Consider the following 26,902-nt stretch of genomic DNA (forward strand, 5'->3'; position numbering starts at 1 on the left):
TTTTGCCTTTCTTTGAATCCCTTGCACTTAGTAGAGTGCCTGGCACATAGTAAGTGAATGAATAAACAAATGGGTGAATTTTTTATTTTATTTATTAATCATTTGCTATGTACATCATACTACGTGCTTGGGGATACATATAAAAAAGTAAGATATAAAAGAGTTTTAATAAATGCTTTCTGGCCCCTATTTAACAAGATTTTGCCCATAATTTTCTGTTCTTTGTTTTGCTGGTCTCTCATGGCTTCAACTATCACTTCCTCACTGATGACTCAGATGTATACCGCCACTCCAGATGTCTTCATATTTGTGCTCTATACCTACAGCTGGTCATTTGCATGGCTCAGTCAGACCCTTCAAACTCAATCTATATAAAGCCAAAAAATTATTTCATGTCCCTTTTTAGCTTTCTTATTTTAGTCACCCTTCTTTGGCTCCCTACTACCTATCAGCCCCACTCAACCTAACTGTTTTATTCTCAGATATGTGCTTTCTGGGTCAGTCAGGTTAGCCTTCTTACTGTTTTCTGGACCAGCACTTAGCACGGTGCCTAGCACATAGTATGTATAAATAAATGTTCACTGATTATTTTGTTTCTGGATCTTTGTGCCATCCTCTTCAATCCTTTGTCCTCTCTTCTCTACCTCTCTAAGGCCTACTCAACATGTGCTCCAAGAAACCTCACTTCTATAGCCAGCACCCCTAGGTTTAGTCTTTAATTTAATTTGTCTTTAGACTTTAGTCTTTAATTTAATTTCTAATGGTTTCATGTGCTTTTGTCCTATCTCTACATCTAGATTTTAAAACTTTGGGGAGCAGATACTATCATAGTTTTTCCTTATCCTTCACAAAAATAGGCTTTAAGAAGTACTTGGTGGTTAATTACCTTCGGGAGTTTCTATAGCAATGTTTAGCTTTTTAAATGAATGATGCTTTAGAAGCAAGAAAACAATACATATGATTACTTCAATAATGTAAAAGAAAACAACAGCAAAAGCTGATCACTGTGTAACAAAGACCAAGGCTGTTCCCTTAAGAGTTGAGAAAATGCACTTCTTCCCTTTTCTTTGAAAATATAGGAGACTATGGGTGTGGAAATAGTAGAAAACATTTCCACCAGATGTGGCCACTATAAAGAAGGCTAAGCCTCTTAGCATCAGGGACTCAAGATCCCCCACTGAAATTGTTTTTTCTTTTTTTAAAAATCAGACTTGCTCTTTTTTCTCCTTGATAATTAATTAATTTTTAGTTTTCAACGTTCACTTCCATAAGATTTTGAGTTTTAAATTTTCTCCCTCTCCTAATCCTCCCCCCACCCCCAAGATGGCATGCAATCTGATACAGGCTCTACTTATACATTCATATTAAGCATATCTTCCCATTAGTCATGATGGGAGGAACCAGGAGAATGAAGCAGTAAAACAAAACAACAAAGGGAAAGGAGAGCTAATGGTATGCTTCCATTTGCATTCAGACTCCATAGTTCTTTCTCTGGATGTGGATAGCAATTGCCATTGTGAGTCTTTTGGAGTTGTCTTAGATTCTCGCATTGCTTTGAAGAGCCAAGTCTATCAAAGTCTCAGACTGACCCTTTTATTAGCTAGCAGGTTAGTTTTTCATTTACCTGCTGGTATGTCTATAATTTATGTTACCAGGTAGCTGCATACCCATGCTCTGTAAAAGGTCAGAAGCTGGTCCTGCCCATCCAATTTGAGAATGATAGACTTCCAGGATATTTGAAACCAACTTCAGGTTGAAACCAGGTCCACAGGTGCCAGAACAAGCCATCTGCTGAAGTTTCATCATCATCTGAATCTGAGACGACTCTTTTTGTCAAGTTGTCCGTTTGTTTCCAGGTGGTGAAGCTTTTTCCAATGCTAGTTATGTGCTAGTTCCACATATGACTTGATACTTTCTAGAGTTTCTCTTGGACAGGCCTTTCCCTCAGGGCACTGGGTTCCAAGTACTAAGTCTTCACTGCTGACTAAGCTTTCAGAGTCCCCCCATCCAAGTCATTGTCTAAGTCATCAGTTTGTTTCATCAGAATCTGGGCCCAAAATCTTGTCAAAGTAACTGAGGAAAGGGGCGGCTAGCTGTGTGACTCTAGGCAAGTCACTTAACCCCAACTTCCTCACTAAAAATAAATAAAATTTTAAAAAAAAGTAACTAAGGAAAGAATCTGCATCAAAGGTGACAGTCACCTCAGACTGCTCCTGGGGCAGCTCAACTCCTTCGTGGGTTGAGACTTTGAACACAAATGCCTTCACACTCTCTGTCACTTTGGTTCAGTCATAGGTCTGCTCTTTCTCCCCTCTGGGAGTGAGTTCAGGTTTCTTTACACGTTGCTTCCTGCAGAATCTGGTCCATCTGAACCCTTGAGAGATAAAAGCCAGTGATCATCATCCTCTAAAGGGAGATTAGCTTCTTCTTTCTTAAGCTCTTCCAGATTCAAAGGGCATTGTTTCTAAGGTTAACTTTTCTTCCCCTAAACTTAAATCAAGGTTTTCCCCACGTATTCCCAGCTTGCTGAAAGTAGTTCTCTACCCCTGTAGTCTCTCCAGCTATTTAGCAGAGCCTTCTCTCTCTCCCTCAAAATAGCTATTCTGTTTCAGACTGTCAAGAAAGCCATTCCAAAGAGAGGTGGTGGTCATCAGAGACTTTTTGGAGTCAGAAAGTGGACTAGATTTTAGCGCACAAAATCTCAAAGCCATGAGCCAGTTTCATGCCCAGTTCATGGGCCCGATACTGGGAAGGCAGACTGTACCCCCTGCTGTTAATCTGGCACAGAAACCTCTGTTGTACCAGCTGCCATACAAACACTTTGTAAATGTGACAGAAGCCATTACATGTGTTTCTGGCAAGAACATGTTGAAAGTTCTGCAGGCTTGCTAGGATACTGTAAATAAAAGGCCTGGACAGCTGCAGCTACCAGCCAAGGACGTTGCTTCAAAATTGCCACAGCAGCAGCTGAGAGAGAGTAAGCAATGAGTGCAATGAAGGGTTGTTTGTATGTTTTTTTCTGGGCACCCTTTGATTCACCCATTCACTGCAGTCTGTACCGATTCTAAGGCAAGGATTTTTTTCAGAGGGCCTGGCAATCATCTCCGGTGCTTGACTGATCACAGGAGGTGGCCATGTCCGAAGATTTCCGTGGTGCTGGAATAACGCACAGCTCTCCACAGTGAAAAAACAAAACACTCTGTTGGTGCTATTGTCAACACCCACCCTTTTAAGGAGAAATTCAGCAGTTTCTATTAGCAAGAATTCACCATCTCCATCTTCAGTCCTTACTACTAACTCTGGAAATCTGCTTTATTGAGTAAACAAAAATCAAAAACAAAAGCAAAAACACACACATCTTCAGTTATCTCCAAACTTATTTACTCCAACAAGATGAACAGGAATGTTGTCTTTACTAGATTTGTATCTGAGTTTAAAAGGCTGATTTTGCCAGATACAGACCAGCAGAGGCATGTACTGGATCATTACTGTTGCAATATGCTTCTGAAGGACCTCTTTGCATTTTTCTGGCACTTTTAGCTCTTCTGGTAAAAAAACAGATGATATTTCACTGCGACTTCCACTACTGCCAGCTTCATGTTCCCGTCCTTTCTTGCCTTTGGAACACCCAGCTTAGGCAGCCACCAGCAAGCAAAATATCCCAGTAGGCAAGGGAAGTGCTAAGAGAAGACATGAAGCAGGGCGATAGCACAGATGTCACTGCCATGTGCCCACATCGTTACTTCCCATGCTGGCCAAAAATAGTCTTCCAATTCAAGTAAGTTTAGGGCTTTGATTCAAGTAAACCCAAAGACTTCAGAATAGGACATTGTCATATTGTATTTTCTTAATGTTAATAACACAATCAAGCTATTTTTATACTATTTTGTGCTTTTTTTTTTTTTTGCAGTTAACACAAACTAATCTCAAGCATAATCTAGGTTAGCACTGGGCCTGGAATCAGGAAGACCCAAGTTCAAAGGTGACCTCAAACACTTATTAGCTCTGTGACCCTGGGCAAGTCACTTAACCTGTTTACCTGAGTTTCCTCAATTGTAAAATGGGGCTCAAAATACACCAACATCACAGGGTTGTTTTGAGGAGCAAATAAGACACTATTTGTAAAAATGCTTAGCACAGAGCCTGGCACACAGTAGGCATCACATCAATGCTTATTCCCTTCCCCTCCAGTACTGTGAAGTATTTTTCTTTCCCTCTTTCTATGTGTGCAAGGACTTGGGAGCGGGCCATGAAAGGGTACTAGATGCCCTCCCCAACCCTGGCTTCAGAAGTGGCAGCTATTCATACAGGTATTGGCACAGATGAGCCTTTGGCTGCCTCTTTTGCTTTGTAAATGAGTGAAAACCAAGGTTGAGACAGACACTGGAGTTTGACTCTGACAGGTCTGCGCTGTGTTGCAGCAGAGGGGGCAGAAAGCTGGCCCCAACAACTGCTAAATCTTAGCAGAGATTAGCACTCAGGTCCCAGATTAAGGGAACAGATTAGGCCCACACATCAGGGCAAATGTTCAGGCCCCAGCACAGGGGCCGTGTTTAGCCCTCTAACAGTAAGCAGTATTACTGACCCCAGTGGCAGCAGACAGCAGCATAGACCTCAAGCAGCAGCAGAATTAGCATCAATGCAAGCCCCAGTAGATATCGATGTGGATATGCTGGCATGGGCAGCAATGCAATGAAGGCCTGTCCTACAGAAAGCCCTTAGCTTACTGTAATCTGGAACTAATACTGCCAGTACAGTAACTAGAAGTAAATAAGACAACCGCTCAGAAAGAACCTGGAAGTAGTCATTTGGAGGTAGGCGGCCAGGGTAAAGTAAACCATCCACCCAACCCCCATAAAAGATAGCCAGTCTCTTAGCAGAAACTTCTAAAGGGACAAAGGATCTGACTGGTACCCCAGTATGGACAATGCAGACAGGGAAGTTGAGTCCAATTAAATGAATGCTATATCCTTACATTTTTTTTTCCCTACATGCTATGGTTAAGTAAACCTCCTTCTGTTAACTATTGGATTGTTGTGTTTCCTTTTATTCCAATCCAAAAGATGAACCACCAGACAAGCTGGAGTCAAGCCCTACCCCAAACAGAACCCTCCCTCAAATGTCTTAAGAGCATCCCTAGGAGGAATATCTTTTCTAGTCCCTCCCCTCCCATCTCATTCCACTCAGGACACGCAGGGAAGTCAAAACAATGGCCAAAATTTTTGATAATGAGATGGAGCCTCTTTAAAAGCAGCGGTCATTCAGTTCCTTTCTGGTCTATATTGGAAGACTGCAGGGAAGGCATTATCACCCACCTCCCTATAAAGGTGACAAACTAGAGGTATAGCATGAGACATCAATTTTCAGGCACAATGTATTCATTTTTGGTTATATTTATTTGTTCAAAAGAAGGGCTCCCATTTGGCAGGGAAGTTAGTGGGTAATGATAAATGTAAAGTCAGAAAAGAACATTAATAATAAAAGTAGATGGAGGAAAACAAAAGTTATGGGGATATTAATGGGACAATTCTGTTACTAGTGTTAAATTTAATATACACTGACATGTTCATGTTTGTAATTATGCACATTAATTTTTTTTTTACATGTCCAGTGGTTTCCTGCTGGCCCAGGGCTCCTTCAGTGGAGCCCCATACCGACTTCCCACACAACCAAGAGCAGTACTTTCTCCAGATTAAGGAGGGTGGGACAGCAGGAGGAATCTAGGCAACAGCTGGGGGACAGGTGAATCACAGCAAGAAAGCACTGAATTGAAGGTGCTGAAAGCCAGAAGGAAGATTTGTGGATGTAGTGAATTCAGGAAAGTGAGAAAGTTAGAAAGAGGATTCAGGATGGAGGAAGATGTAGGGTTTACATATTTGGAGGGATACTTTGGGAGGTATCCATGGAAGCAAGAAAGTATGTGTTTGGGAGAGAGGAAGGTAGATAGGATGGTACTGGCTTTGGACCAAGGTTCAAATCCTGCCTGTGGCCTTGGGCAAGTCACTTAATTTCTCTAGGCCTATTTGCTCATCTGTAAAATGAAAAGGCTGGATTAGATGGTCTCTTAACATGCTTTGCTAGCTCTAAATCTATTGACCTATAAGAACTCCTAAATAAAATGCACCTTTTTTCAACGAAAAAGTTGAAATCAATTTTCAACAAAGTGCGACTATTGGTGTATTTGATCACATTGAATACAACCCAGGAATTATTTAATAGAGCATGCACAAATGAAGTCAAATGAACTGGTGTGCCAAGTGTAGAAATGGTCTGCCACCTTATCAATCAAGGCAGGCTCATGATATGAATGCTGCTTGCTGCATTTGAATAGTGGAAAGGGAATACATAACCTGTATGAAAATTAAAAGTATCATAATGTTCATTAAATTTCTCAGTGCCATTTGAGTAATTACAACCAAATAAAGTGATTTCTAAAAAACTTAAAACTAGAAACCTCAAGAAGAGATGGATAATTATTTAAAATTTCCAATAATATAAATTCATTGAAAGAATTTTGATGTTATAAAATCATAATGAATTCTTAATTTTCTTAGTTTACATTTTATTCAAATAAAATTATCTACACAGCTTACTTTATGAATAGTATACACATGCAGTTATGTAATTTTGATGAAAAAAAAACTGGATACTGCTATAAAGTTTGGAAACACAAAGTGGTATCAGACTCAAATAGGGCCACTATACATGTAAGGATACTCAGAGGCCACATCCTGTTAGTTTTAAAATATGACATCTTTTTTCTCTCTTTTTTTGGGGGGGTTAGGCAATTGGGGGTTAACTGACTTGCCCAGAGTCATACAGCACTAAGGTTTTTTTTTGGTGTCTGAGGCCAAATTTCAACTCAGGTCCTTCTGACTCCAGGGCCAGTGCTCTATCCACTGCATCACCTAGCTGCCCCCCAATGACATCTAAAAATGGCTCAGCCTATACTAGGGAGTGTTGTGGGCCATGTGACTGATACCTCTACCTTAGAGATTTGCCTTTAATCTATATTGAATCAAATTATCTAAATCCTTGTGGATCTGAAAGCTCACGTGTTTTTAAAGTAAATTTTTTAAAAAAGCAGACCACTTGAGAAAATAAACAAGGCAGAACTAGAAAGAAAAGATATAATCTGGCTTATTCATCTATTAAACGTATTGTTTTCAAAGCACAGTTTACTTTTAACTCTCACTAACCATGGCAAAACATACATTAGACTCCAGAGCAACTCCAGCAGAGGTGTCAAACTCTCCAGCATGAGACCCCAAACTCCCGAGGCCAGGACCAGCCTAAAATGTAATTGGGAAAATAAAACGACAACACAGATAACGTTTTCCTAAGTCAGTATGTGACCTGCAGGAATCCAGTTCTATTTGAGTTTGGTACCACTGCTCTAGCACATTGATTTCCTATAGAATTATAGCTAAGCATCAACGGCCCACACATTTTGGTTCTTCACTCACAGTTAAAGAAAAATGACAAGGCTTGGATCCACATGAATGAAGTACCAGGCCACTTGCACACAATGATTCACTCATAAGCCAGTCACCCAGTACAGAGGTTGGCAAACCAAGGGCCAAACCCACGAAGAACGTTTCTTGATTCTTACATTTTAAAACAATAATATAGGGTTTACTATGTGCCACATTAGCATGTGCTTACTAAAGTGCACTTTATAGCTATCCCATTTGGTCCTCAAACACAACGAAACTTTTTTTTTAAATGTAAAAACCATTTTTAGTTAGTTCACCAGGCTAGTTTGTTGACCCCCAACCTACTACAAACATGTTCAGTTAGCTGCCAATCTTGGGGTGACTTCATCTGCCACCTGACTATGATTGAGGTCAAAAGAATGTACCAGCTTTAGAGAAAGACCTCCTAGTTTCTAATGTTTGGAAAGAAAACTACGAAAACGTGGATATCAGGAGAATGATAAATTGACAGTGTAGGCACACTCCAGGTTAAGTAAAAGAAAATGATAAATTTATCACGCTCTTAATTGCTAGTTTGCTCTTCTCTCATTTTCTATACACTGATAAGTAATTAGAGTTGAAATGCTGAAAGCTCCAATATGTATAGACAGGACATTCACTCATAGCAAGAATACTTGAACAAGCTGAAGAACAGAAAATGTGGACTGACTGCTGTTGCATAAAGGCTACTTCACTAGGAATCAAGAAATTCAGAGCAGTAGTTTATGTAAACCTGGGAGCTATACAGTTGAGACCTACTCACTATGCCAGAGAAATGGGGCAAAAACTTCTTGCATGGTATAACATAAACGAAATGTACTTTCACAGCTCAATGTGCAATTTTTCCTTAATACTGTAGCCAGTAAAATTGTTGTTTTACAGGAACGCATGCTCAGAGACAAAAAATGCACTCAGAGAAAGCTTAACTAAAGAGCATTTATTGTATTCTCTACTAAGCCTTTGAGTTTTCAGGACATAACTAAATTCTGGAAAACCCTCACAGAGAAGGGTTAAGTACAGTGAACATTATAAGCAGATATGAACAGCTGGAAGAACTGTAACCAAGTGCTAACTGACCAAAGAGAAAATTTCAGCTACTCTTAGTAAAAAAAAGAAAAAGAAAGTAGGGAGGGACAGGGGCTTCAGATTGAACGAGACAAAAATCTCCTAATACATTCAACCTTGGCTAGATAGTAACAAAATGGAACAGGACTTCTATAATACAAAGCTCCCACTACAGCACGCTGTACACACCTGTTTGCCAAGCCCTCCCCCCATTCCCCCAAAGCTGCCACTTGGATTATTTGCCGGCTTGCTGGGCCTGCCGACGGAGAAGCACATAGATCTTCTCTTTGATCCAATCTTTGTTGTAGGGCTGGTAGGTCTGAGTGTCCGCTCGGTACCTGGGGAAAAGAAAGCAAATAGGCAGGGTTACTGTGGTGAACTGTCCCTCTCTCCCACCCTCAAAAGAAATAAAGCCAGTGAGCCAGGTTGATGGAAGTCAGCAGAGATGGTTAACAGCAAAACTGAACAATGAGCAAGGCGATCTGCAGCAAGCTATTTATAAATCACACTTAGTATTAAGAATATTCTCCAAAATGGCCAAGTTATACTCTTCATAGACAACACAATGTTTTTCCTTTAGAAGTGCTACATGAACCTCAGAACCATTTTTTAGCATTTACCTTGAAAAACAAAAAATTAAGAACTGGATAGAAAAGTTTTAATGGAAATGCAAATTAAAACAGCTGAGGTACCATCCCACACCTATCAGACTGGCTAATATGAAAGAAAAGGAAAATAACATGTTGGAGAAGATGTGGGAAAAGTGGAATACTAATGTACCAATTGTGAATTGATCCAACCATTTTGTACAGCAATTCTGAACTATGCCCTGAGGACTATAAAACGGCATACCCTTTGATCCAGCAATACCACTGCTAGGTCTGAATCCCAAAGAGATTAGAAAGAAAAAAGAAAAGAACCCACATGTACAAAAATATTGATAGCAGCTCTTTTTGTGGTGACAACAAATTGGAAATTGAGGTGATCCCCATCAATTGGGAAATGGCTGAACAAACTGTGGTATATAATTGTGATAGAACACTACTGTGCTACATAAGAAATGATGAGCAGGATCCTCTTAGAAAAACCTGGAAAAACTTACATGAACTGATACAGTCCAACTGATGATGAAATGAACAGAACCAGAAGAACACTGTACATAGTAACAGCAATACTACACTATGATCAAGGATTTGTGAAAAAATGCTATCCATCTCCAGAGAAAGAATTAATGGACTCTGAATGCAGATGGAAGCATACCTTTTTTTTTAGACTATTTTTCTCATTTGGGGTTTTTTTGGTCTGTTTTCTTTCACAACACTGACTAATACAGAAATGTTTCTCATGAGACTGCACATGTATAACTTATTAAATTGCTTGTCTTCTCAATGAAGGGGGAGGGGGAAGAATTTGGAATGCAAAATTTTAAAAACTGTTCTTACATATAATTGAGGAAAAAATAAAATATTAGGGATAGGGACTATCACCAGCAATAAAAGAGGGTTATTAAAATTGCAGTGCCCCTTAGAGCCTTGGAAGTCTCTAAGAACAGGGAGAAACATTTAAGTTGACCTAAAACTGAAACCTAAGTGAAATAGCAAATTGATATTCAGACTCAGAGTGTAAAAAGCAGCCATCAGCAAACTAGGGATTATCTATGAATGTAATGAAGAATGAGCATCTCACAAGTAATGTGCACCATCTGGTGGGAATATGACAGATCTGCAGACAGGTACAGTTTGCCTTGAGTGCATGTGGATTTACCTAGAAAAATCTATCTTTAACCTTCTAATCCTTTTTCTGTTTCTTTCAAAAATATCCTTTTTCTGTTACTTCCCATCAATGGAACAAGTGCTAAATAAATGAGTCCCATTTTAGGAAAGGAAATACTGAAAGACAAAGTGGAGAAGTAAGCTTCTTAACGGCAGGGACTGCTTTATTTTTGTTGCTGTAAGCCCTATTACCTGTCACAGTGCCTGGAAAAAACTAGGCATTTAATAAGTGCTGTTGATTGGTGGGAAAAAATTTGAACACAATTAAAAACCTGTCATGAGATTACACAGCAACACATTTTCCCATTTGCTCCTATCTTCTTTCAGCTTCTATGATACCTGCACAAACCAGATTCTCCTCCTATTGCCCTGACTTCTCTTCTTTAGAATACAGTCTATTCCAATTACCAACTCCTCTTTACTCTCTGAAATGTAGACAGTTCTCAAGGTTCTATGTCCTGTGATGTTATCACTTCTATGCAAAAGATTTTCAAATTTCTATCTCTTATCCAAATTTTCCTTCCCAATTTTAGTCTTATATATATCCACCTGCCTGGCGGACAATTCTATGTGGATGTCATACCTGCTTGTCCAAAACTGAAAATATTTCCCCAAAACTAGTTCCTTTCTTCTGACTTATCTGTTATTATTAGTAGTGCCATTTTTCTTTCACCCAGGCTTCAAACTCTGCAGTCATCTTTCCTTGATTCCTCCTCCCTTATTCTCAATATGCAATCAGTTGCCAATCCTGTGGAAATTACCCAAACAATCTTTTATCTATTCCCTTCTGAAAATCACCACCCTTATTACCTTCATCTGGACAATTCCAACTTCCTTACCGTCAGTCTCTCCCACTTCTGACCCATTTTAGAGATAACCAATCATTTAGTTTTCCTAAAGCATACTTTATCTCACTACTCTGATCACCTTCAAAGGCTAGCCACCAAAAAGATCCCATTCAAGCCCTAAAGCTCAAGGATCTCACTAATCAATATATTTCCCAAACCTTCCTACCCTTATCTCTCAACTACTCTACATTCTCTCATATATTCAAATATTTAGGTACCCCCAATGAGCAATGGACTGTGCTAGACAATGGAGAAGATACAAAACTTTGACTTTTGAATCCCACAAGCATTTATTAAACACCTACTATATGCGGGACACTGCAAGATGAGAAAAAGTCTTTACCCTCACACATTCTACTGGGAAGGGTCTGTGAGGGTGGGAAACACATTTATCATCCCTTCCTTAGAGTTACTGCTCTGGGTAGAAACGGTTAACTTGAATTAGTTAAGATATAAACATTTAGGGACAGCAGATAGAGAACTGGCCCTGGAGTCAAGAGGACCAGAGTTCAAATCTGGCCTCGGATACTAGCTTTGGGACCCTGGGCAAGTCACTTAACCCCAATTGCCCCCCCCCCAAAAAAAGAAAGAGACGTAAGCATTTAGTGAAGATTTATTTAACTAAGCATTAGTCAGCTACCTGAGGGAGTTATAGATATTTCAAGCCAACCACAGCTTTGCTGATATTCAAAGAGACCTATATAATACTAATTCAGCCCCTTAGAAAACTACATCCACCACACAAGTGCTTATCTTTTTCTTCACCCTGTCAGCTTCCCTGGACTAGGTCTAGTTTTCCTTACAGTAGCCTAAGAGGTATTCCTTTGCAAAGTATAGTTTCCAGTCAGTCAGGATGTGCCGCTTAGCTATTTGAGATACTTCAAATCCTCAGCAGGTATTTTCAAAATTAAAGACTGCCTATGAATATGTAGTTTTCAATTACTATGTGTGCTTATCTGTTGCCCTTGATTTACTTTGCACTGAAAATACTTGTGCCCTAGTCCTATCCAATAGCAAATATAATTAACTCATAGTCCCATCAGTATCCTATGCATCTGCTAAGTGACTAGTGCATCATTCTCCAAACACACCCTTTATCTCATTTCCTTGTCTCATCATGCAGTTTCTTCCAACTTAATCGCCTTTCCCCTCATCCATGCCCCTTCTGAAAAGGACAAGAGTAAAACAATTTCCAGTTCAAGACAACCTGAATGGTTGATTAGAAAGGTCTATCGCACTGGGCTAGGAGAGGAATACAGTTCAGCGTGGGTGCACAGGCAAAACAGGCCTCAATGAAGCCGAAAGCAGGCCTCAGGGGACTGAATCATGGACAGCTGTGATGGTTTCCAGACTTCTCAACCCAGAAACGCCAAAGACAACTTGGAAGGTCAGTAGGAAAAGTCTTTGACTGTGGTGAGAGAGAAGCTCAGTCCCAGGCCCAGTCCTGGGTGCAGCAGCTGCTTCCTAAGCTCCGCCCACAGACAGGCAGGGAATCGAGTGGCTGATAAGAGGAGGACTGCAGGGTTCTCTCTGCCTGTGCCGAGGCAGGATTCTCTTGCTCTACCTGGGCTTGGATCTGGGTCACAGTTCTGGGTGGTGATCCTGGGGCAAGAAGGAGCACTGGCATGGTGGAGAGGGAATCCTCTTCACAGTTCCAAGGCAGAGTGCTTGTGGTCACTCATAGACCAGAGCACAGGACAGGAAAGGAGTAAACACCTTGCCTTTCATCATACCACCTTGGAAGAACTGAAAACTTACAGGTCCTAGAAGTATCTTTGAAATCAGCTACACAAAACTACCCAAGCTTGGGAATGTACATTCTCCACACTGGAAGAAGACCCCTACCTTAACCAAGAGTTTATAACTCAAGCAATTGGCTGGGATCATGAACAAACTGTGCAAAAAAAAAGTCAGACCATAGAATCTTTCTTTGGTGACAAAGAAGACCATAACATACAATCAGAAGAAGACAACAAAGTCAAAACTCCTACATCCAAAGCCTCCAAGAAAAATACGAATCGGTCCCAGGCAATGGAAGAGCTCGAAAAGGATTTTGAGAAGCAAGCAAGAGAAGCAGAGGAAAAACTGGTAAAAGAAATGAGAGTGATGCAAGAAAATCATGAAAAACAAGTCAACGGCTTGGCTTGCTAAAGGAGACCCAAAAATAATACTGAAGAAAATAACACCTTAAAAAATAGCCTAACCCAGATGGCAAAAGAGGTCCAAAAAACCAATGAGGAGAAGAATGCCTTCAAAAGCAGAACTGGCCAAATGGAAAAGGAAGTCCAAAAGCTAGCTGAAGAAAATACTTCCTTAAAAATTAGAATAGAGTGATTGGAAGCTAGTGACTTTATGAGAAATCAAGACAATGTAAAACAAAACCAGAAGAATGAAAAAAAAATTGAAAACAATGTGAACTATCTCAGGAAAAACAACTGACCTGGAAAATAGATCTAGGAGAGAGAATTTAAAAATGATTGGACTATCTGAAAGCCATGATCCAAAAAAAGAGCCCAGACATCATCTTTCAAGGAAAACTCCCCTGATATTCTAGAATGAGAGGGTAAAATAGAAACTGAAAGAATCCGCCAATCTCCTCCTGAAAGACATCCCCAAAGGAAACTCCTAGGAATATTGCAGCCAAATTCCAGAGTTCCCAGGTCAAGGGGAAAATATTGGCAAGCAGCCAGAAAGAAATAATTCAAGTATTGTGGAAACACAATCAGGGTAACACAAGATTTAGCAACTTCTACATTAAGGAACAGGAGGGCTTGGAATATAATATTTCAGAGGTCGAAGAAGATAAGATTACAATCAAGAATCACCTACCCAGCAAAACTGAGTATAATCCTTCAAGGGAAAAAATGGTCATTCAGTGAAATAGAGGACTTTCAAGCATTCTTGATGAAAAGACCAGAGCTGAATAGAAAATCTGACTTTCAAATACAAGACTCAAGAGAAACATGAAGAGGTAAATAGGAAAGAGAAATCATAAGGGATTTACTGAACTGTTTACATTCCTGCATGGAAAGACGTTTGTAACTCTTGAGACCTTTGTCAGTATTATGGTAGTTGGAGTGAAAAAATTTATATGTATGTATAGATAGACAGAGGGCACAGGGTGAATTGAAGATGTAGGGGTGATATCTGGAGAATAAAATTAAGGGGTAAGAGAGGACTATACTGGGAGGAGAAAGGGAGAGGCAGAATGGGGTAAATTATCTCGCATAAAACAGACAAGAAAAGGCTTTTACAGTGGAGGGGAAATGGGGGAAGTTGAGAGGGAATGAGTGAATCTTATTCTCATCAGATATGCCTTAAGGAGGGAATACCATACACACTTAATTGGGTATGGAAATCTATCCTACCCTACAGGAAAACAGAGGGGAGGGGGTAATTAGAAGCAAACCCTTCTAAGGAGGGACAGGGTCAAAAGAAAAACAGAATAAATGGGGGGTGGGATAGGATTAAGCAAAATATACTTAGTTTTTCATATGACTACTATGGAAGTGTTTTGCATGACTACACATGTATAACCTGCATCAAGTTGCTTACCTTCTCAATGAGAGTGGGTGGGGAGGGAGGAAGGGAGAAAATTCAGAACCCAAAGTTTTAAAAACAAATGTTAAAAATTGTTTTCACATGCAACTGGGAAATAAGCTATACAGGCAATGGGGTAGAGAAATCTATCCTGCCCTATAGGAAAATAGAAGGGGAAGGGGGTTAAGAGAAGGGGGGGGAGAGAGAAGGAAGGGCAGATTAGGGGAAGAGGTATTCAAAATGTACACCATCTTGGGGTGGGGGGAGAGACGAGATGGGGAGAAAATTTGGAACTCAAAATCTTGTGGAAGTGAATGTTGAAAATTTTAAAAAAATCAATAAAATCTGAAAAAAGAAATGAAGTTGTCACTCACACCCAACATGAGAAATGTTACATGGATTAATAAATGCATAGTAAACTCTAGGTGGGGAAAAAAAAAACCTCACAAAGATAACTTTACATACTGAACGATATAACCTTATCAATTGTGATAAATCTTCAGGGATGAAGGAAATTATATTAACAGATACGTTATTAAGTATCTACCATATGTAGAACTCCATGGGGAGATAAAGTTAGTTAAGACGTCTCTGCCCATATGAAGTTTATAGTCTTAGATAAGACAAATATAGGTAACTATAATAAACCATAAGTGAAACAGAGAAGCAAAACAAAGTGCCATGCAAAATATGATGGGACAGATGCTTACTGACTAGAGATACTCTGAGTAGCACCAGATTTCAGAAAGTACTGACTGCTAACCAAACTTTATTTATTAGGCAACAGTTTTGAGCAGGAATGATACGACCTTACATACACAAAAGAAAGATTATTCTAGGAGTGGTACAGATTGAAGGGGGACAGAATAAAAGGCTATGAGACCTCTCAAGAGGCAGTAAGAGCTGATACTTGGATGGTATCAAGAGGAATTAACACAGAAGAAGGACAGGTACAAGAGTTGCTACTGATATGCAATCAACAGGACTTGGTGACTACCGGTTATGAAATATGAGGAAGAAGAAAGTTATCAAAGATATCTCCAAGGTTTAGAATCTGGGAGAAAGTCAATAGCAGTGCCATGGACACAAATAGTTAAGACAAAATAGCTCATGGGGAAAAGATAAAAAGTTTTGTTTGGGATATGTTGAGTTTGGGGTAGTAGAGGAATACACCTGCACAGAATTAATTGGTGGTTGAAGCCATGAGAATAAGATCACCAAAGAAGAGAATTACAGAGTATAAAAGGTCAAGTACAGACCATTGTGAATAACAACATGAAAGGATCAGGGAGAAGATGAGAAGCCAACAAAGGAGACAGAGAAGGAGTATTTAGAAGTAGAGGGTACCAGGAAAACATGGTATTTATGAAACTAAAGGAGGTTGAGAGCTGTCAGTAGTACCAACAGCTGCATAATTGGGGGAGGGGGGGAGAAGGGCTAATGGATTTAGCAGTCATTAGTGATATTTCAGAGAGCAATTTCAAAAAACTGAAAAGAGCAGAAACTAGTTTTCATAGGATTGAGAACGTGAAATGGTTGCATTAGGTGTAGACAACCTTTTCAAGAAATTTAACAAAGAGTAGAGGGATGAAATAGTGAATGAGGAAAAAAGAGCGAGAACTTGGGTGATATGACTGTGTTTGTAAGTAGATGGAAAGTAGAAAGGGAGATGGAAGAGAAAACAGAAGGGGATAGAATCAAGGATACAGTAAGAGTCCAAATCAATAGTAATGATACCAGAGGGAAAGAAGAAAGCCTAAATGATGACGCTGAAATGTTCTGAAGAACGACTGAGGTGGGCTGAAGATGCCACTTGAATGGCCTCGGTCTTCTAAATTTGTGTGTGTGAGCAACAAGGTAGTGGGAATTGTAATTAGAGCACCCAGTCACCCTCCAGCTCTGCTACTTAGGTGTCATTTAATCAATCCCCAGTTTTCTCATTTGTAAAATGGGATACTTGTACTATCGGATCAGGTTATGATGAGAAAAGTACTTTGCAAACTTCAAAATACTATGTAAATATGAATTCTTATTATTGGAGGCAAAGTGAAAAAAGTCTGAAGAGTTGTAGCGAATGCGACAGGGAGCTAATAAACAGAGTAGATTGTTAAGCACTGCTAGTCCACAAGTTCAATATTTTCTAATTTCATCACATTAGATATTAGACAAAAATGTATATGCAAAAGGCTGCTAAAGCTATACATAAATTTCATCTTGATCCTATGCATTTTTCCAATTTCTTAACATTTTTAGTTCCAAATTCTATCCCCCTCTCTCTCCCCTCACTGAGACAGTAAACAAACAGGTTATACATGTGCAATCATGTAAAACATTTCCAAAATGAAAAAGTAAAAAATAGCACGCTTCAGTCTGTATTCAAATAACATCAGTTCTTTCTCTGGAGTGAATAGTACGCTTCATCATTAGTCCTTTAGGACTGTCTTGGATCATTGTACTGTTGAGAATAGCTAAGTCATTCACCATTCTTCATCGAACAATATTGCTGTTCCTGTGTATGATGGTCTCCTGGTTCCGTTCACTATGCATCAGTTCATGTAAGTCTTCCCAGATTTTTCTGAGATCATCCTGCTTGTCACTGCTTATAGTACAATAAAAATCCATTACAATCATATACCACAGCTTGTTTAGCCATTTCCCAAATCCTTCGATTTCTAATTCTTAGTCACCACAAAAAGAACTGCTATAAATATTTTTATACAAATAGGTTCTTTTCCCTTTTTTTTGGATGTCTTTGGGATACAGACCCAGCAGTGCTATTGCTCAATCAAAGGGTATACAGAGTTTTACAGCATCTGGGCAATCCTATGTATCTTGATCTATTCTTTAGTTACAGGGTATTATAGAATAATACAATTTTCATCAACAGCAGCCCAGAATGCCTTTGAACAAAAACTCTGGTGAACCCTAAGATGCTACACAATCAAAAATGGGGAGAATATGTTAACTTTCAATGTAAGTTCTGCTTACTCATTCTTTAGAAACTTCTAGGGCCTCTAATTCTAAGGTATAAAATGGGGAGATGATCTTTAGACTGAGATAATGTACAGTATCAAACTGAATCAGTGATTTGGGGGGAGGAGAAAAGGGGAAACTAGAGCAAAGATTAAAAAATTTTAATCATTTACATTGGCAGATGATACTTACACAAGGCAGCTAAGATCTGCCAGATCATCAATGAAATCAAACAACTGACTGATGTCATATGTGATGGAGGGACTGTTGGGATTCATTCTCTTCAGATGCTCTTCATACATTTTACAGACTCCTAGAAAGAGAAAAATATGATCTTATACAAATTTCTGGGTCTGAACTGTACACTAACGTAAAGTTTACAAAGACCCAGGATATTTTGAGAAGATGGACTATAGGCGTAGACTAAAGTGCATTTTCAAACATGACCAATGTGTTTTGCTTTGCTTTGTTTTGTCTGTACTCAATTGAAAGAAAAGGAGCATTCTAATGGCAGGGCTGGGGATATGGAGAGTCATCAGAAACGGATAGCAACATAAGAAAGAACATTAATAAACAATTTAATAGGAAAAAAATATGACACGATTTACTAGGGTGGGACCGTGGACAAGTCATTTAAACCCTGAGACTCAGTTTCCTAATCTGTAAAATTAAGGATAGCAATCCTACTATATACTTCACAGAAATAGTGCACTTACGTAAAGTACTTTGCAACGTTTCAAGTATGATATAAACACCAGTATATGATATTATAACTATCTGGGCAAATAAAAGATAGTGTGTTTACAGTGATGCTTGACAGGTAGGGCTTCTGTTTTGCTTTCAAATGGTAATAAGATTAAAAATCTTTAGAAAGCAATTCATCACCATAAAGTTAGGCTCAAGTCAATTAGGAGAATTAGGGAATTACTCATAATCTTTGTTAATTTTTGATATTCTTAAAACAAGACCTTTGAAGTAGGGAAACCTTCCTCATCCCCACAAATGGAGGGAATAAGACTTTTCCCCCACATCTAAATTCTATCTTCTAAGGCTCCTTTAGTGTAAAAGGGATAACAAACTCAATCAACAAGCAATATATTAAGTGCTCAGGTCCAGGGGATTTAAATACAAAAAAGACAGTTTTTGCCAAAAGCAACCTGTATTCTACTGAATGAATTTAACACTGCTGGCAACCTGGAAAAAGTGTTGGTTTTAAGCTTAATTATGGTTAATATGCTTATGACTATCAATACTATAATGAAGGGGTCAGAAAAAAATGTGCTACAAAAAGAGGCAGCTAAGCCAGTAATTTGCCAACTCCTGCTATAATGCAACTGCACAGACCATTCAGCTAATAGCTCACCAAAAGACAAAGTCATGACTGTCAAAAGGCTCTCAAAAAGCAAAACATACAAGCTTCTACTTTTAAAAGGAAGATCCTGGGGCAGCTAGGTGGTGCAGTGGATAGAGCACCGGCCCTGAAGTCAGGAGGACCTGAGTTCAAATGCAGTCTCAGACCAAACACTTGACACTGACTAGCTGTGCGACCCTGGGCAAGTCACTTAACCCCAACTACCTAAAAAACAAAAAAAAAGAGGAAGATCCTTCTCTGATGCCTTGTCATGACAGGGTGAGCCTAGGTTCTTGAAGGCCAGGCCAGTAGAACATAAGCTCTTAAAGGTTCTACCAAGCTGTAACACCTTCATGCATGGGCCAAGCAACAGACTGACTATAACCAAGGAAAAATTCTGAAAGGCTTCCTGACAGTCTGGTCATAGCACGGTATATTTTGGCCGTAATGACTCATAAAGACCATCTACCAAGTTGGAGTGTGCTTGTGATTTGCTAGCTGAGGGAGTGCTCATACCAAAGAATCCATAGCACAATAATGAAGTATTAATTTCAGTAATGACAATCACTGAATGCTTTCTTTCAAAAACCTGTAACATGTACAAAGTTTACAGTTACCAGAACGTTAGAGCCAGTGTAATCAACACAACATAAAAGTGGGGAGCACATGTCCAACTTAAAAGGAGTCTGGTGACACAGGCAGGCGCACCTTTGATACATACTTTGCCTTTATAGTTGTGATTAATCTTCAGCAGTGTCCAACTAAGCCAAACCTGCTGTTTGTTTGAGGACTAGCAAATAACTTGAGCCATTCTGGGTAGGAGTTGTGTACCACGGTTAAATGATGTTGTCTTAATAGTTTTAGGAACCACTGACATACTTGACTTGTTAACAATCAACTCTTTTACATATTAATCCTTTTAGATCCATGCTGTGTGTACTCTGACTGGTTCATCAAATTTTTAAAATAAGGTTTGTTAGTTTTCATCATAAGGGTATCATCCTAATATGCCAAAAGCATGATGACAGACGGTTTTTGGTTTTATGGTGTTCTCTATTCTCACCTACAGATGGCCTGTGATTATTTTATTTGCAGGAAAAAAATAGACCGTTTGGCTGGGAGAGAATTTCAAAGCCTGAATGTACAACTATGTTACTTGCTTTAAGATACCAATCTGAATTTAACTAGAACTTATGAAGTAAGCTAATGAAATATATTTTTTTTATGACAGATGTCAGATCCATAAGTGTGGAACATTACATACAAGGTCAGATTTATTTTTTTCAACGTGTTCCATGGTTTTTCTGATACTCTCCCCCTTCCTAGTAATATTAAAAAAAAAAAAGCCTTTTATAAGGGATGGTTCTTTGTGAGGAAAAAATATATGGGATGTAAAACAAAAAGATTTCAGTAATGATATTTTAAAAAGGAAATCAGTCTCATGACTCTTCACTCTGTGTATATAAAGTAATTTTTACAGCTTCCCCCACCTCGAGAACCCCCTTCCCCCTATAATTAGTGCTAACTTACCTTCCATGCATTCATTCACTGATTCATAATCAGCGTAAGTTCGGCCTTCTGGCCTCTTGGTAGGTTGTACCAACAAAATGGTATGAGACTGCAGAAGAAAAAGGGAAATTCAATATAGTTTCTTAACAAAATTTGAGTGATCAAAATATAATCTGAAACCGATGTTCATGACTAAAACAACTGTTACCAAGACATAAAGGAGTGTTACAGCTCATTTCCTGAATATTTATGCGACTGCATGTAATGTAAGATTTAGGTACTCCGTACCGAGACCATTACTTGGCAGAAAATAAAAGTCACCAATCATTCCCTGAAATTAGATTCTGTATTCTGAAGCTAAACTCCTGTCATTCCTCCTTCCCAAAGAACTGTCTCATATATATTCCTTTTCATTTTCTTGCCACCACCTAAACCCAGGTCATCGCCAATCATCCTAATAAGTTACAAAAGACTTTTAACAACTCCCCACCTACAGTTCCTCACAGCTCATCCTACACACCCACACCCAGACATTTTAGGAAACGAAACCACTACCTCTCACACACCATCCTTATGCGCAAAAACCTTTAGTGGCTCCCAGCACAAGTCAATAAAATCATGTTTTGCCTACCTGTAAATTAAGAATGGTTTTTACATTTTTTAATGTATTTAAAAACGTAAAAATTCTTAGCTGAGGGCTCTATTAAAAACAGGCAAGACCAGACTTGGCCCTTAGGCATAAGTTTGCTGACCTCTGATTTACTCAATAAAATTCAAACTCTTTTGTGTAACCTTCAAATCCCTTAGTCTAGCATCAACCTCTTTTCCAGCTGTACCTCATATTACTACCTAGGCACTCTTCATTTGGTATTAGCTATTTTTGTATATCATACTTTGCCTAATAGACCAAGTCCTTTGAGGCCAGGAACCATATTTTCTTTATCTCTGTATTTCCCACACATCTCTGGTAAAGCACTTTGCTACCCAAAGGAAATGCTTAATGTTCGTACACTATTAATCCCTATGGCCACCTTTTCCCTCCAACTCCACCATGAGTGTTTTGATGGGAAAAGTTAGTTTTTATTTAGGTAACAGCATTATTTAGATGTCTGAAGTGCAAATGGGTAGTTTGATAGAAACAAAAGATGTCCTTTCCCAATCTAAAATGTGCTCACAATCAAATGTTTGACGAGTAATAGCAGAAAGGCAGACTTTAGAAAGACTGTCTCAGAGCCAGAAGATTTGGGTTCAAATTCAGCTTCTGACAAATACTGGCTAGGCAAGCCATTTAATTCCTTAGTCCCCTACACAACTCTCCAAGACTAGAATTTGCAGAACATTTGAATTGTATTGGTAGAAAGGTCTTCCTTGCCAGGAGTTAAGAAAAACAACCACCAGCAGCACAGATTTAGCTAGTCTGCTTCTTATTTTTATTTTATTTTTAACCAGGACCCAATAGTTTTGATGATCACTGATTTATAACATAGTTTGAGGTATGGAAGTGTTATTCCCCTCCCTTTTAATCACCACTTTTGTCATTATTTTCTTTTAGAGTCTAGACCTTTCTTTCCCCTTTGTCTAACTCCTTGGCAATAAGATTGGTAGAGCAATAAATCCGCAAATTAAAACTTTAATATTGATGTGGCCCCAACATGAGTAATGCCTATCCTCCAATTAAGTCTTCCTTTATATCTATATAAAGTGTTTTATATGCCTTTAGTGTTTTGATAGATTGACTCTCCCGGATATGTATTTTGCAGTTATCTTGAATGGGTTTTTTCTATCATTTCCTTGTAGTTTTTGGTATTACAACATAAAATAATGACTTGTGGATTTATTTTATATCATGCTACTTTACTGAAGCTAATACTTAGATAATTCCTTTGGCTGATACTATTTACTTAAAAATCTTATCTTTACTGACATCTTTTGTTTTTACATCACCTTCATTTCCAAATGTAAATCGCTCCCTCCGTTACTCAACAAGTCATCCCTTGTAACTAAGATTAAAAAAAAAATTAAATTAAAAAGCAGTCCAGCAAAATCTACCAACACATTAACTATGTCTGACAGGATATGCAGTATTCCAGACCCATAGCTCCCCACCTCTGAAGTGCATTTCTCAACTCTCAAGGACCAATTCTGATAATTATAATCATACGGTTTTCAGGGTTTTTTTCCTTTTAATTTACATTCTAAGTCATTTGACTGGTACAACACTAAACCTGTAAGTTCGTTTAAGCAATATCATTTTTCCTTATATTGTCACAATCCAACCATGAGCAACAAAAAGTTTCATTATTGAAATCATCTTTTGTTTCACTGAAGTGTTCCATGTCTTGAGGGTACCTGAATAGACTGAATCCTGGACTCTGTAATTATTTCCTCCGTTGCCACTGTTTACGACTTTTAAGTTTTTTCACATCTTAACAGCATTTTGAGAACTACGTCAAATAAGGACAGAGGACAGCTTCACTTTAGTCCTGTGTACCTAGCAAGAAGGCTTTTAGCAGCTCTTTTCAAATTATGCTAGTGTTAGTTGTAAATACTTTTGAGCACATTTTAAATGTTCTTTTTCTACCTCTGCTTGTAAAAGTTTTTGGCATTTGTGCTGTCTGAGGATTCTTCTGCATCTTTTGCTATAATCATGTGGTTTTTCTTGCTTTTTTTAGTGAGGCAATCGGGATTAAATGACTTGCCCAGGGTCACACAGCTAGTAAGTGTCAAGTGTCTGAGGCCAGATTTGAACTCAGGTCCTCCTGACTCCAAGGCCGGAGCTCTATCCACTGCACCACCTAGCTGCCCCTTGTGTGGTTTTGTTTTTAACATAACTTCTTAGGTTAACTGCTTTCCTAATTTTGAACCATCCTTATATCCTGACATAAATCTATGATTATCAGCGAATAATTTTTTGGATAGGATTTCTGTCAAGAATTTACTTAAATATTCATTAGTGATAGTGGCAATAATTATTTTCTTTGCTTTATTCTTCTCTGGTTTAGATACTAGAATCATACTTATCTCATAAAAGTAGATTGGTGAAGTGACAAAAAGAAGATGAACTAGTCAGAGAAAGACTCCCTATTTCACAAGAAATACAGGAATAAATTGGGCAAAAAACAAAGTCAGATGAATTCATCTAAAACAATATACCATAATTAAGTTCCAAATGGACTGTGGCCCAAAGAACAAAAATAGAAAAGGTCACATTATCTAAAAAAATGGAGGAAGATGGAAGTCAGTATACCTTTCACAATCATAACTAGGGGGAAAATCTTAAACAAGAAATAGAATTAAAAAGCTAAACAATTTCAATCACATGAAATAGAAGAGTTTTTGCATCAACAAAATCAATGAAACTAGGATATAGTAAAGTGTTGATTAGGAGGGAAAAACATCTTTGCATCAATGATACCTGCCCTATGTCTGATACGTAAGAAATAGATGGAATTATTAGTAAAGAATTCATTCCCCAGTAGAAAAGTGGTCAAAGTATAAGAACAAACAGTTCTCAAAAGAGAACTTCCAAGCTATTAACAGCCATACGAAAGAACGCTCCAAATTACTAATAATTAAAAGGTAAATTGAAACAACTCTAAGGTTTTATCTCACAGCCAATAAACTGCCAAAGATGACAAATGACAGACATACTTCATGTTGGAAGGGCTGTAGGATGACACACACACACACTAACAATGTTGGTGGAGCTATGAACTGGTTCAACCATCAAGGAAAACAATTTTGAATTACGTGAAGTGACTAAATGATACATATCCTTTAGCCAATAATGATAACAGAAATTTAGAAAAACTAGTTAAGACTTAGAAGAATTGATGAACAGTGAAGTAATCATAACCAGGAAAATACAATGATCACAAAAATAAAAGAATAAAATTAAATTCTACCCTATATAATTATAATTATTAATCTTTGGTCCTGAAGAAGAGGAGTAGTAGGTGACTATGGATATGGAAAGTTGCATACACTGTAACAGCAGTTCTCAAACTTTACATTCTTAAAAAAAATTGAGAATAACCCGTTTATATTTAATATTCATATTTACCATATTAGAAATGAAAACTGATGAATTTTAAAATATTTAATTCATTAAAAAAATAAACTTATCACATGCTAATTCAACTTTTTTGTGGAAAAAATCCTCTATTTTCCAAAACAAAAAAGTTTGTTAAGAATAACGTAATTATGGGGCAGCTAGGTGACACTGTGTGACCCTGGGCAAGTCACTTAACCCCGACTGCCTCACCAAAAAGAAAAAGAAAAGAATAATGTAATTATTTTATGTATTTTTCCAAATCTCTTTAATGGCTGGTTTAACAGAAAACAGCTGGAGTCTTTGCTGCTTCTCTGAATGTATCTGCGTTCACACTTTTGAGACATGTTGTCTGGGCTGAATTACATGAAGAAAAACCAGCCTTGCATAGTCGGTAATCTGAAAAGGGAAAAAAGTATTTTAAAAGGGAAATAAAATCGTAACATTATAAGCTGGACCTCTTGGTTCTCCTGAAAGGGTCTCAGGGATCATGGGGAATCCATGGACCATACCTCAAGAAATGCCGTACTATAAGATATGGTCAATATGTTTGTTTTGCTTAACTTTTTACTCCATTTTGTTAGGAAGGAAATGTCAATGTGGGGTATGGATGAGATTGACAAGTAAAAACAGAATACCAACAAAAAGAACAAGTGCATATGGATTTACCCCATCAGTCAGACGTGGTAATTAGGACCATCTTGCAGGCTGCACACTGGTTGAAACAGTGCTAGCAGCTTGCTGTTTATGATCTCCACTCTTAAAATAAGAAGCTAAATTTAAATAATTCTTTCAATTCTCTTGGCATTCAATACATTCCATAATGTTACTACAATCATCCTTCTTTCTCACTACTCCCCACATTTTAGATAAAAAGACCATTCCCCAAACACTGGATATGCTCCCTGCTCCTCCTCCTTCCCATTATCTTCCTACCAATCCTACCCATCTCCTATCAAAATATTACCGTTCATTCAAGAACCAGGACCAAAGGCCATCTCCACAGAAACCTTCCTCATTTGATATCTAATCCCAAAATTGTGAGATCTGAACTTCTATAGCACTCTGCACCAATCTTATAGTACTTATCACTCTCTAGCTTATGACATGAGCAAATGTGACCACTCTTGCTTACAGGCTTAAAGACTATTTATTGGTTTCTCCAATTCTAAATCAGTTATGGAACTTAACCTGTCCAAAGAGATTTAAGAGATAAACAGTACGTGTTTGTTGTTTTCATAATAAAGATTCTTCTTTTTTTTTAATAAGATACTAATACCAGTTGTGTGGTTTTTTTAATTTTACTCTTTCCTCATACCAGGTCTGTTTGCAGAACTTTCTGGAGGTATTTCACTTTAAAGCCAATCGCATTAGTCTCAAACCCAGTTACATTCCTTCCATTGGCCAAATTTGTTCTCCAGCATTCCTCATGAACTTTTTTTGGACTTTAACCAACACAAAGTTGCATTTCTTCTTTACACCACGAATTATAGTAAAAGCTAGACCAACACCAAATCTGGGAAACAAATGGCTATCTAAGTAGAGAATTTAGGAAAATCTTTCATTTTCACCCTGAATTATTCCCCCCACCTCCCAATCTACAATTCTAGGTAATCTAATTCATTCTGGCATCGCTAATTCATTTTTCAACCTTCCCTTCCCAAATATAATCTAATAGGACAAAGTCTAAGGCAACACTGTTGTCTCCAAATGTTTCTTCAATTTCTACACCCTTTAAAACCCAATTCAAATCCCTTCTCCATAAAGTCTTCCTAAGACTAACTGTTCTAAAAGGACCTCACAATAAAGTTGTGCATCAGTTTGACCCTAGACAAGTCACTTGACTCTGTCTGCCTCAGTTTCTGCAGTTTCTGATGCATTTAAAACACAGCTTCGAACATTACCACCTGACCGCTAACGAGGGAGAGTCTAGGCTCGAGTCTGAATCCAGTGCAGTGCCCTATTCCCGTGCCCCCTGCAGAGTGCCCGGCAGACAGACCAGGCGCTTTTGAAACGGTTATAGAATACTAAGGGGTTGAACAATTAGAAGACCTACATTTCTATTTAAAAAGCGTCTCAAAATTCTTTAAAAACAAATATTGTTTAATCTAGTCATGAAATACAAAAGCAAATGTTTTTCACAACAAAGCTAATCCAATTTCGCTGATTCCCATTTTAAATTCTAACGGGACTAAAAACACCAGGTGACTCCAAGATGTATGTCAGGAACAACCTGTCGTCAGGAGCACCTTTACTTTTTGCTTAGTTTGCTCTATCAACACAACAGGTACCTAAGACATGATCAATAAAGGTGTGAA

At 38.3% G+C, this 26,902-nt stretch overlaps 1 protein-coding gene and 1 pseudogene across 4 annotated transcripts in view; both read right to left on the reverse strand.

Annotated features, from left to right (window-relative positions):
• On the reverse strand, nt 1-8,753 carry LOC144456409 (protein ecdysoneless homolog pseudogene; annotated as a pseudogene).
• ERH (ERH mRNA splicing and mitosis factor) overlaps nt 8,398-26,902 on the reverse strand; it is a 19,864-nt gene continuing 1,359 nt past the window's right edge. For 2 of the 4 annotated variants that reach the window (XM_021004685.2, XM_021004684.2), the window contains exons 2-5: nt 22,478-22,533; nt 20,555-20,642; nt 17,866-17,986; nt 8,398-8,878 (exon numbers count right to left, since the gene is read on the reverse strand). In XM_021004685.2, coding sequence (XP_020860344.1) covers nt 8,776-8,878; nt 17,866-17,986; nt 20,555-20,642; nt 22,478-22,483 — 318 coding nt within the window. In that variant the 5' untranslated portion in view covers nt 22,484-22,533 and the 3' untranslated portion in view covers nt 8,398-8,775. The remainder of the gene's footprint in view (nt 8,879-17,865; nt 17,987-20,554; nt 20,643-22,477; nt 22,534-26,902) is intronic. The other 2 variants (XM_021004683.2, XM_021004688.2) reach the window with 1 other exon arrangement.

The sequence above is a fragment of the Phascolarctos cinereus genome, unplaced genomic scaffold (genome assembly GCF_003287225.1).
Source record: "Phascolarctos cinereus isolate Bilbo 61053 unplaced genomic scaffold, phaCin_HiC Scaffold_3;HRSCAF=262, whole genome shotgun sequence".
Lineage (NCBI taxonomy): Eukaryota > Metazoa > Chordata > Mammalia > Diprotodontia > Phascolarctidae > Phascolarctos > Phascolarctos cinereus.